The following is a 13,228-nucleotide window of genomic DNA, read 5'->3' as shown; positions in this document are numbered from 1 at the left end:
AGTGTCAATATTGTTTTACACAACAGTGTGTAGTTTTGTTATCAGTCGGACATAGTCATGTTAGTGGCTGTAAACATTTTAGTGCCTCACAAGATGATGATGATGATCCAGGTTAGAATAGGTCTTCAGCAACCTATGCTTGCCGTAAAAGGCGACAAACATGATCGGGGGTAGTCAGGTCTGCTGACTTGGTTGATGTATGTCACTGTATCCCAAATGCATAGATCGATGCTCATAATGACAATCACTGGATTGTCTGGTCCAAACTGTCAAATAGCTGGAATATTGCTGAGTTCAGCGTTAACCACCCCCTCTCTCTCTCTCTCCCCCCCCCCCCCCCCCCCACAAATCTCATTCATGTGTCTTGATTCAGTGTTGCCAGGTGTGTGATAACTCACAATATGACTTCGCTTTTGCAGGAACCCCCTCAACTCCCAACACTTCTTTTGCCTCTCCATCCAACATGTTCAGTGTGTCAGGCGCAGCGGGGGTGCCTCCCAAGCCGCGGGTCGCTGCTCGCGGACGCAGGAGAGGTGCCAGGAGGTGAGAGCGACACCCAGCAGCCAACTCAACAAACATGTGAGGGACAGGACCATGTCTCTCTACCACTCAACATTTCCAGCTGACTTGGTGGTGACTTCAACTCTTCTGCTGTTAACAAAGACTGAGTTTGTGAGGAATCAGTTTGTCAGTTCAGGATATCTACAACATGACTTGGGTCTCCTCAAGATGCAGTGTTACAAAAGATGATGATGTAATGGTAACAGTTTTGCAATATATGACTGAAGCCAGTGAGGAATCAGCATGTAAGTTGGAGCCAAACCCTCAGAAAAGAGGTGTTCTACTCTTTGATGCATATGATACACATGCATATTAATATCAGGGGAACTGAGCAGGATATTCTACTCCTTCCTCATCACTAAGATGTGCATGATACACATGCATGTTGTGAGTCGGGGTAATTCAGCGAGATGTGTTGCATATTTTCTCGTAGCAGTAGCAGGGATACAGAAGGTTGTCTTACAAAACGTTAATGGGCCATAATGCAAGTTTTTACAATACAAACAAAATAACCAACACATAGGACAACCGAACCTGTTCAATGAAACTGCAGGTAGAACTTGTGGCAGGTCCTCGATCACAACAAATACATATTGGATGTTGAATGAAGCATGTGTAACCATGGTAACAGTGGCTGCAGTGGCTTACAGTGAAAAGAGTAAACAACTGCTGCTTCCTTCAGCACTTTGCCCAGTCATCTATCCTGGGTATTTCTGTTATCTGGTTGTGCTTCTTGTTAGGAATAAACTGGGATGTAACTAAAGCTGAAACATTTGCTTGTCTGAACAGTGATGACATGAGGACACCCGCTAAAAACCTGAAATTCTTCTACCCCTATGGATACCTTTGACACCAGACAAAATGACTCAGGCTAGCGGGACAGTTGCATCCCTGACGAACGATGCATAGCCTGATCTGACATGCCACCCCATTTCATTTTTGAGGTATTTCAATGAAGACTTGATTTTATTCTCTAAAATGTTTGTTTAAAAGGTTTACTTGGATTATCGGTTAGTCTACCTCAAGGTTTTGAAAGACTGTGCATTTATTTTCCATACTTTACCAAAGTTATCAATCATTGATTAGGAAGCATGGTAATAAAGTTACAATATCATCTGATTAATGTGGTCATGAGTAGCTTTTCATTTTCTGTGGTATAATTGTTTGCCAACAAAGAGATGAAAGGGGGCATAATATTAAAACTGTTGTTTCTTCCTTCATAGCACCAGATTTATTTTACTTCTCACAATACTCCAGCATCAGAACACATTCAGATACCAGGACTGCTGGAAGTGGTGATATTGTTCTAATTAAGTTTGACACTGTCTATTTTACAAAAGGAATGTTTTTTCCTTTTTCACCTATCACATGATGGATATTGTATGCTGGATATACTGAAGTAGTGTCATTATTTCTGTAAGGAGTTGTTTCATCAACAGAGAACTAAAAAAAATGTATCTGTATTACGTATTGTATAATATTATGTTACTTAGTTTGAGTTCAGAGAATATTTATAAGGTTTATTTGTCACAAAGTATGAATCATGTTGAATAATAAATTCAATAAATAATAAAGTCTTCAAATTCAGTATCTTGACAATACAATGAATCAGATTCTTGTGAATGTCTCAAAAACTGAATTGCCTTGTCTCTGTGCATTAAAGGGTTGGGTACACGTGCATTATACCGGATACCGGATACATATTGGTTGGATCCCTTATCAGGGATATATTGCTTATAAAGCAACATGAAAAAAATAGGGTGATATAGCCACAAAATTGAATATGAAAGCAATTACTTAAAATCAACATGGAAATACTAAGGGCATGCAGCAACCTCATCAGTTAAACCATCAAGATTGGTAATGTTTATTGACTTTGGTAGTTCATTAGTTAAGTAATTGTTACAGCAAGCCCACCAAACCCCATGTTTTAGTGAGACTGCTGAAGGTGGCAGGTGAAATATTTAGAAACCATCACAAGGGAAGAAGCTTGTGGACATCCCTAACCAAAATGGTATACTGCAATCCAGCCTTGTAGTGGTGCATTGGTCTGCTTCATCTCAACCAGGCCCATCATGTTCTCAGACGACAAGAAGCAGTCGGTTCACCAGTAGTCTGTATTCACCATTCATTTAATCAATTATGATATATTCATCCCACTGACTCCACTACACTTTGCCTGACGTCAAGATGCTACAAAATGTGCTACAAACGAAGAAAATTACTATGTGTGTTTACTTCCCACAAACAGTTTTTGCATCATGTGAATCACATCCATCAACGATTTATAAATACAGATAACCTGAAAGGTTTTTTAAAATCAAAAGGCCTCCCTCCATTTTTACAATTTGAATGAAAATCAGATAATTTATTCATTGTGGCCTTTAATCTTTCAGAATGTTTGTAATATGTTCAGTTGAATATTGTACCATGTTTTGTTATTTTATGTGAATACTTGTAATTTGTTTCCTTGTGATGTCTGTTCCAGTGTATATAAAACTAGATCGTCACAGATCATGACAGAACATATCACTAGAGTTACATACTCGCATAAACACTCATATTCCAGTGGGAAATGAGAAAAAATCTGTTTATTCAGTGTTGACAAATCAAATAAATCTTTATTTATTCCTGAACGTTTAGCATGTTAAGATTGTTGTACGTCACTGTACATACTGGGAATGTAAGTGTATGTGAGTATGTTGCTCTTTCTGTCAACATGCATATATAATTGTAATATATGACCTTCACCTTGGTATCTGTGGATGTGGCATTGTAATAATCTGTTCGCCATTTCTAATGTGACCTTCACCTTGGTATCAGTTTGTGGGTATGGACTAAGGACACTGTTTTGCCACTTCCAATACCAGCTGTAACCTTGCCCTTCAACACAGCAGATGTGACCCAGGTTATTCTGTATTAAGGGGCATTCAGATGTGTTGTTCTGGTGTCCTTTTGGTAAAACTAATGTTAAGTTTTGTATTTGTCTTTCCATTTCAGCCTACCATGAATATTCAAATGGATACCCAAAACAGGTTTTGAATATTCTCTTTGTGGAAATATGTCTTCTGGAAATATCATTCGATCATGTCCATTGTCACAGTAAAGTTTGATAGTCCAGTGAAACCTTGATAATCTGTCCCAGTAAAGATCCAGGATGGATTTGTCATTCATCAATCTGTGGTGTCGTGTAATTAACGGATGTAATTAACGGATCGGGTGGTCAGACTCACTAATTTAGTTGCTGCATGTCACCATATCCCAACAACATAGATTGCTGCTCATGACATCAGTCACTGGATTGGCTGGCTCACACTCGATTATTTACAGACTGTTGTCATAAAGTTTGAATGCAGCATTAAAAAACTTGATAATCTGGACCCTGTTAATCCAAACGCCCAACTTTCGTGACAATTATTTTTGAGAATGCCCATGTGAATCTAAAGAGTTATTACAGTATATTCATTAATCCTGAAATCTGCCAACCCGATGAACTTACCCGAAACAATGTCATCTGGATTATCGAGGTTTCACTGAAACTGTACTAGTTGAATGTTGCCCTGATGGATGTAGGTTCCTATTTTACAGAAAAGTTAGTCGACCCTAAATTTTTCCCAAACACAAACTTAAAAAAATCTGGAAAACTAATTTGGTCTGGATGAAGGGTGTTTGAAACTGTTAACAACACTTATTTCTACACTTTTTAAACGTGTTTTCGTATGTAGTGCTAATTTACAATACAGGATATGTGTCAACTTTTTTCTAAACAAAATTCATTGATTGATTGTTGAGATCGACATCTGTTATATGTAGTGCTGTGTCCTGCTGGTTCCAGTTAAATGTTTATAGAAGTGTTTCTGCGCCAGATGTCAGTACTGCCACTGCACACACTGGTTACTGTACTTAGTAGAAGTGGTTGCAGAGTAGTAAGTGCTGCTCAAACTCAGGTAGTATCAAAGTGCTATATTTAACTTAATATAATAATATAACTTAATGGGTGTTTTTAATATTACGCCAATGGATTTATGAGTGGAATCTAAAGTTTAAAATTACTAATGGAATTATTATTATTTGTTTATTGAGTGGCACAATGTTGTGTTCTTTTAGTTCCGACATTTTTACAACTCCTGAGACTGAGATCATTTACTTTCCTGCTGTCATTGACATGGGAGTTTGTGACTGGGAATGAACACTTATGCTTGGTGTACTTTGATCAGCTGATTTGGGAGATGAGTACTGGGATAAACTTTGCTGATGTGGAAGTGAGTGACTGGACTGAAGAAAGACATGTTGTATTGTATATGTGAAAATAAGTATGATAAGGGGGTAGAGATACTGAGGTACACATTATTGGTACATCTTCTACACCTGAAACAGTTCATGTAACTTAAAGCAGAACAATCATGTTTAATTAATATTTCTGAAAAAATAATATTTAAGTTTAACTGTTTTGAAATGTGTTACCTTTTTAACTTCATTTAGAACTCATGTAGGGTTTTAGCTCTGGGGGAGGGGGAATGGAGTGGATGTTCAGCGAAGCGCCAATAAAATATCAGATTTACTCGCTGCAGCAGGACGTTTACTTGCCTGGAGCCCGTCTGTAACCTGTATGTATCCAATCATGTTATCCTTTGTATCGTCTGCTCATTGGGTGTAAGATGATCAGTACAGAATTGTGTGGAAATATGAAGATGTGTGATTATTTCTGTGAAAGTGAAAATACAAATTTATGTTTCAGATATTTATTTTGGCACTTGTGTTTTCGAGAAAAATGCTCATTCATGACGATCTAAATTTGTAATAAATTCATACAAGTGATTTTTGTGTTGTTTTGTTTAGTCTGGACCAAGTGGATTCGTTTTTAGAAGTTTACAAGTTCCCCAGATCGATACTCGTGATGTCAATCACTGGGTTGTCTGGTCTAAACGCGACTATTTACAGACAGCCGTCATTTTGCTGGAATATTGCCGATTACGACGTCAAACAACAACGAAAACAATCATATACGCTCAGTGCTTTTGATGCCAATTTAAGGTTTACGTCCGACTTCACTGTTCATCAATACATTTCCAAGTCGTTTGCAACACATTTGTGTTCGTTAGAGATTAGCTGTGTTTATATTTGGGTTTATCAAGAATAAAAGAATAAATGCATGTTCCGTTTAAGGAACTTATCCTCTTGTCCTCGAGTGTATTATATATCCATTCTATTATTATATATATATACCCAGAACCCATTCGTTGTATTAAGTTAGTTACCAAGAACATTTGTTTTTGTCCACATGCTCATATTGAAATACGGAAACAGAACTCGATTATCTTATGACATGTCTTGCAACTGTTCAATGGCAAAACCTTTTTGACTACTATTATTACTGCTTCCTCCGCTTCTTCGCATCATATGACCCAGTACTTTCGACCATCTGGAGGAGGTGAAATTGGGTTTAACGTCGCGTTCCAGAATATTGCACTTACATAGCGAAGTGCATGCACGCGCCTGTAAGTGGCTGCTTGTATTGGTCAGGACCAATAAGGTCGATTTTATAGTGCGAGCCCACTGAGATTTCATGCCGCAATTTAACATGAATACCCAACTCAGACACAGAATACTGACTCCGAGCCGACAAGTCCTTGTTTTAGCCCCTTAATGCCGAGCATCAGGCAGGGTAACAACAAGTACCATCTTTTAACGTCTTTTAGTATGACGCGGCCGGGGATCGAACCCCCGACCTTCCGCTCTCCGGACGGACGCTCTACCACTAGACCACGGAGACGGTCCCATCTAGAAGAACCACATGATTCTTTCATATTACAAACGTTAATTGATTAACTGTTTTAGGCATTGCAGATTAACTACAGTAATATGAAATAATCGGGTGTCCCTTAACGTCTGTTGAGTAGCATATCAAAATACATCAGGGCGCTGGTAAGCATTTCCCCGGTGTGTTAATATGGGATGGGAACTGTTCAGCCAAGCTGTGAAATATCACAATAAAGACAAACTCCAGGGTATATTTTCTAAAGATAAATAATTTAATTGATTATTTATACAAGACAATGCGTCCCAGCACGGGTTACAATGGTGTGAGGGACGAACTTGCTACACAACACAATATTTACAATAATCATAACACGATCCTTGATAGAATATTATCGCTCTCCAGGGTGGCACCAAGTTGATAGACTCTGTAAAAGAGTGACACTTAGCGGATGGATCATATTCATATTCATATCTATTGAATAGTAAAATCAAGCAAAACAAAATTTGAGGAAAATACTGGTGCACTTCGGACCAGTTGAGCTATTGATTAATAACAATATATGTTGATGTAAACACGCATTGTAGACTTGTTTTATCGCGAGAAAAAGAAACGGATCGTGCATTACCAAATTATATTACCCATAAGGTTCAAATGATGTTAAAATGCACACACATATCGGAAAGTTACTGTTATTCTCAATGGTGATTGGCCAGATGAAGCCATATAACGTCACAGTGCCTTATGTTGAGAAAAGTGCGTCTCCCACAGCTGTCGAAGACTTCTGCACTGATTGCGGTGACATATATTTTATGGATTGTATTTTGAGTAAAACGCATTTCAAATTTAAAAACCTAATTTATATGTATTACACAAATTAGGGAGCAAACATGTTCTTCTTCAGACCAGCGGTTGCATAACTTCGGCGATATTCTTTTCAAAGCTAAATATAAACATGTACAGGACGATGTTCATGGAACACTGCATACAGTAGCCTGATTGTTTTACACCTGATAGGACAATATAGACCTACAACTAAAGCTATATTGCCGAACTAGTGTGTGAATACACGAGTTATCATTTCTCGAGTACCGGGTAAGTGTTTCAGCCTTGTGGCACAGTGTTATCTAACGGAATAACATTGTAGCAAACTGTTACCGAACATAACAACATTGTAGCAAACTGTTTCCTAACGGAATAGCATTGCAGCAAATTGTTACCTAACATGATAACATTGGAGCAAACAGTTACCTAACATAATAACATTGTAGAAAACTGTTTCCTAACGGAATAGCATTGCAGCAAACTGTTTCCTAACGGAATAACATTGTCGCAAACTGTTTCAAAACTGATTAACGTTGTAACAAACATATAAGTTGGTGTATATCTCTAGTTCTGTCATGGCGACAACAGATGTAGCACCTGCTTGAAGTTGGCTCTGCTTGAAACTCTGGCGTAGCTGATCAAAGAAAAAAAATTTAAAAACAATGTATCATGTATTGATGTGTAACACATGTGGCACGACCTTCTATTTCATTGTCAATAATGGCTCTGCGTCGATTAATCTCAACAATTCAGGAAATGAAACGTAATTATAAAACCAAATTGCAAGCTGAAACGTAAAAGAACAGAAATGATTCATGAACTTTCTGTGTGATAACAAATAACTCCAAACCACGAATATCAGAGCTATATTCACGCAATGTGATATTATTGGGTCAGCTGTGACAGTGGAAGCGTGAAACCTACGTTTTGCCTGAGATGGTGGGTGACGAAATACGGTTGTCTTTCCATTTATTCGAAATAAGTAAAGGGATTAAAATACCATAGTCCACGCATGCTTTAGTACTATAATCATGAGAACACGTAAATATCAGTGATGGAGATAGATATCTCACAATGTTGTTACGTCATAATACACCTTATGTCATAATACTATGTAAATACGTCATAATACAATGACCATACGTCATAATCTATTGTGATGTCGTAAAATCATGGTGATACGTCATTATACCATCGTGTTAGGCCATAATGCCATGGTGATGCCTCATTCGACCAAGGTGACACATCACAATAACATAGAGACGCGTCTTAACACAATGGTGATACGTCATATATGATATAGACCAGACAGACCGGGAAATGTTTTGTGAATAAGTGCTGAATTCAAATGAGCATATGTAAATCGTATTTATAACAAAATGGCGCCCCTAAGAGTATTCCTTTAAGATATTAGATCCCAATTCCAACGAATATTTGTTGACAGGCCGCAATAAATCTCTTTGAGAAAGCACTTGAGAATTCCTTACTTTTTTTGTGTGAATGTTCCTTTTCTCAAACCAAACACAACAAAAAAATCGCTGTCACTCTTGACACAATGTCCATCAAACTAATAATCAATTGGTGATGACCTTTCGAACATCTCCGTGCGTCTGTCCGTAAAACGTTATATAAAAACAAGTAATGGGTTCGAGTCCCCGCACAGCACCCGTGTTACTTTGGTGATACAGGTTCAATATGTACCACATATAACTTTAATAGAAACTATACTTCAATAATTCAATGTTTGTATTCACCAGAAGATTCATTCACACTCCCAACTATAACTTCATCCCTGGACAGACTAATCCATAACCCACACCTTGTTCCGTCATAGTGTCTAACGTTTTGTATACCGTATTTTCTCTAAAAAGAGTTCTGGAGAATTCCAGTATAGAAGCTGAGTCTCGTCTCTGATTTCTTTCGAGAAGGGAAGACTAAGTTTGGTAATGGGGGAGAAACAAGCGCGGATGCAGCCTTTTTTTCTTTAAATTTCAGCTCTCATGTCCAGACCTTACCCCTTGACACATTTCTGAATATAGGAAATTCGGTATCTATCCTTATTTCATGACACAGAATATACCTGCTACACCCGATGTTTGGATCAAACCTAGCTCTTACTATTCTACTATCTCGTACATCGGCGGTCTGTCTAAACATGGCTACACATATCTACATGTCGGGAGTTACACAAGGTCACATGCTCTCTCATGGGCGCCATGTTTGTATCTTGGTGGCGCTGATAAAACAGACGATTGGCTTCCTATGGTCGGGTGAGACACCTTCCAGGATCAACGAGGGATTTCTTGCTTCTGTGATAACAATTCAATAATGACGAACACAATTATATGCCAGCGGTCGAAACTCCTCATTTGAATCGCTTTACTGAAGCAACTGTGACTTCTTGAATATGAGTACTAGTTCAAAGTCATATCTACGTCAGAACTTATCGCTTAGACGACTACTACACAGGTAACTGGCATTAACTTAGACATAAAAATCTCTCATTTACCTGCATTTCCAAACACAACCCTGAATCTAGATACACGTCGTTACTAATGCACCATATACTTATCATTCACTCGCCACTGAGGTTTTGATTGTTTTAGAAGCGTGTGTTCAGCAGCACTCATGAATAACCGTAACTATACACTACTCAAGTTTTGATAGGGGTGTTCCCATTGTGTCATGAGCGTTACTTTAACGCCGCTTTGAACAGTATTTCAGTAGCATCACGGCGTGTCAGCTTGAGGTGGGAGAAAGCTCAAAATAATGCAAGTCTTTGACGTTTTTCACTTTGGTGATTCCCCCGAGCACGGGAATGGTGCTGACAAACCGAGAAATATCATCAAGGTAAATCTGGGATTCGAACCCGCTACCATAGGTTTCTGTTGTCAAAGGGACGTTACTCTGCACAGCGAATTGCGACGCCTTTGACGATCGGCCCACCCGCTCCCCTAATTATTTCATGACACACTGAACGTATAACTGATAATTTGGAAGTTATTTGGACAGGAAGGCTTCGGTACCTCAGTTACCCTGTCTGAAGTTGAGTAGTACATAACATAACTATATCAGAAGAACGCAGCGTCCTGTTCAGTCTCAGGCGTTTCCCCATTAACTGCGTGACTAGAGACGGTGGATGACACGAACCCATTGACTTGTGGTTTGCTAACATCCGACTGACTGTTTGAAGTGGACACCTCGGAAAAATCAGAGTCGAAAGACATATCAAAATCCTGTAAGTCATCCTCGTTCTCGGGCCAGGGCCCTAGACTCTGAATACCAGGTTTGGGAGACGGCACGTCAGGGCTTGACCAGGCGCCATCTTTACCGTCGAAATAATAAGTCTGATCGTCTGGTCCAGTTTGTCCATTGGCTTCAGAAAACGTGAACCTCTTTCTGGCACCGGTCTGTTCTGGGGCATGCTCCGAGTAGAAGGAATCATTGTGGTCGATATGTTCTACTGGTTTTAAATGCTCTTGGTTACCGTGGTTATCACGGTCACTATTATTATTATACACGTGATGGTCCACACTATTCGCGTTATAGTGAGGAGAGGCCGGGGGGCCATCCTCGGAATAACCAAACGTCCTGAAAGGTGTCAGTCCGTTGACGTTCTCTGTTGTCGGGTTGTTATAGAAGCGGCCGAAGCTTGTTAAGGGGCCTTTATAATTCTTCTCGTACTGCTCTAACTCCTCCTCGGAACATTCTTCGGCTATAGGTTCAGAGACGCCGTTGAGCGGTATGGTGTCAGACCGGCTGTCATCGAGTCCAGGACGATCTGAGATAGAGCTTGCTCTGGAGGACGGCCCAGACGAGACAACGGCTTGCGTCTTGAACACAGTGCCTGCAACGGCGTCAGCCTCCGCGCCACCTTCACTAACGGTCTCTTCAGGTTCCTCTCTAATGGATTCGAAACACAGCCCTAATCCCCCTGGTCCATAGCCCGCGGCATAGTTTAAAGCTAGAGCTTCTTCGAAACCTTTGTCAATGTCTGTCCCAAACTGTACAGTATTGGGGTTACCAGAAGCGTCCGGATAAGCTGTGTTTAGTGACTCACCAGACCTGGGTGAGAGATCATCCTCGTCCATCCAGGGCGGACGTCTCTCCTCGCGGTATGGCTCCAGAGTTATCGAATGATCACTTCCGGGAGTACCTGGCTCTTCGCAATGCTCCACCACACCAACAGGCACTACATCAACATCGACGTGGCCGGAAACATGATGCTCCGGGTCTGTAGTACTCTCTTTGGTCAACTCCTCCAAACCAACACAGTCTGAAGTAACTCCGCTTAACATTTCCTGAAATGCATCGTTCATGTCCATGGACATGCTAGTGTCGGCCACGGCGGTGTGTTGGGTGTCGAGGATGTTGTCGATGTCATCGTCACCGTAGGTGTAACTGGCGCCTTCACTTTCACTCTCCTGGTGGCGAATACGGGGCATATTGTCTGTCAGGCTGTCATGGTGATAGTCACTTGACATGTAATAAAGACTTACATCACTTCCGGTTTTCCGCTTCTCACGCGGCTCACCGCGTTTGGGCGAAGCCAGTTTATTTTCACACGGAACCTCGTCTCCGTCAAAAGCTTCATTTACAAATATGGCAGGAAGATGCTTGCGTCTCATCTGTTCCTTCCACTCCACACGGGAGGAACTTGACGCTGTCCGCCTCAAGTCGTCTCCCCTTACCGGGGTTGACAGGAGGGACTTGGACGGGCTGGCGGGACTTGACTCCCTCATACTGTTCCTCCCACTATCACTCTGCCGTGACGTCACATCGTGGTTACCGCCGTGTTTAGCGCTGTGATTTGTCATAATAATCATCCCGTCATCTAAATCTGTTGTCCTGATTTCCAACATGCCGCCATTTCTGTTATCACCATGCACGTGGTTTACCGCCCCTTGTATGACGTTGCCATTAGCCCTGAGGGCTTGTCCGTTGGCGACGTGGTTGGAGTTGCCTCTGTCGGTGACGACTGCTGTCTGTCTGCCCGGGGCTCTGGACGCCACGCGGACGGTCTGACCGTCCACGTCCCGTACCTTCCTTGTGTAAGACTGTAGCGTGCAGGCAGAAGGATCTGGAAGTATAACAATGACGCTTATTTTAGCTCGGTACTGTATTCTCGTATTTGACTGTTCACTGAGTAACCGTCACATGTAAATCCAACAACACATGTAATTATATTTATAAATACGTTCTTATATTTGAGAATATGAAGTATGAACATCAGAGAACTTAAGAGATTAACTGACAACCCAATCAAACACAGATCTTAACGGAAAAAAATAGTGTGATATTTTGTCGAATACATCTTGTTACATTCGTGTTAAAATGTAGAAATAGACAAACATATACGAGATGTGAGTAATAGAGACAGATGCATATTACATATTATACAGAACGTTATATAAACAACAGAGGTAATATTTCAATGAGTAACATAGAACCATCCTGTGTAATAAAAAGCTCTGTGCCAGAGGTGCATTTGAACTTAACTGTTTCAGAAATATCCTTGAGAGACCAAGAACAAATAATAAATTATATGTAATTAAACAATTTAAGATAAAATCAATTATTACTAAAGTACACATTTTAGTATTTTGATGAAAGATCAGTGATAGACGACACAAGCAGAGAAGGTTCTTGCAACACATGATATGAACAAGATGGCCGCCCTGAGGACACTCGCCTAAAACACGGCATCCAATAATGCATCAGTCTGTTTCATTACATAAACACTAAACTTTCGATTCCATACAATGAACTTCTTTAAGTGGCATTTAGAAGTTGGTGTGATGAAGTAAGACAAGTTCTATGGATGAACAACTTCTTTATTACAATTAGTGCGACGTTTCGGTGTAGACCCATCACTTTAGCATCACTTGCTTGATAAAGGTGTTAGGATCTACACCGAAACGTCGCACTAATTGTAATAAAGAAGTTGTTCATCCATAGAACTTGTCTTACTTCTCCATACAATGAACATGTTTCAAACGAAATTAATATGGCATGTATTTTGTGGTTATTGTTGAGAAATTCGAACAGTTAACAAGATGGCATCCACACACGCAAGCAGACGCA

General features: G+C 40.1%; 2 protein-coding genes across 2 annotated transcripts in view; one reads left to right on the top strand and one right to left on the bottom strand.

The window, feature by feature from the left end:
- Nucleotides 1-5,341, top strand: part of LOC139471598 (putative nuclear envelope pore membrane protein POM 121B) — a 28,705-nt gene extending 23,364 nt beyond the window's left edge. Inside the window, exon 11 of the mRNA XM_071253977.1 lies at nucleotides 420-5,341. Coding sequence (XP_071110078.1) covers nucleotides 420-547 — 128 coding nt within the window. The 3' untranslated portion in view covers nucleotides 548-5,341. The remainder of the gene's footprint in view (nucleotides 1-419) is intronic.
- A 3,933-nt stretch (nucleotides 5,342-9,274) lies between these two features.
- The window catches only part of LOC139471697 (uncharacterized), a 47,270-nt gene continuing 43,316 nt past the window's right edge, over nucleotides 9,275-13,228 (bottom strand). Inside the window, exon 3 of the mRNA XM_071254159.1 lies at nucleotides 9,275-12,224. Coding sequence (XP_071110260.1) covers nucleotides 10,216-12,224 — 2,009 coding nt within the window. The 3' untranslated portion in view covers nucleotides 9,275-10,215. The remainder of the gene's footprint in view (nucleotides 12,225-13,228) is intronic.

Source organism: Haliotis cracherodii, unplaced genomic scaffold (assembly GCF_022045235.1).
Source record: "Haliotis cracherodii isolate W230 unplaced genomic scaffold, xgHalCrac1.p SCAF_23, whole genome shotgun sequence".
Lineage (NCBI taxonomy): Eukaryota > Metazoa > Mollusca > Gastropoda > Lepetellida > Haliotidae > Haliotis > Haliotis cracherodii.
Note: the sequence above shows the minus strand (reverse complement) of the source record. Positions and strands in the feature narration are given on the sequence as shown.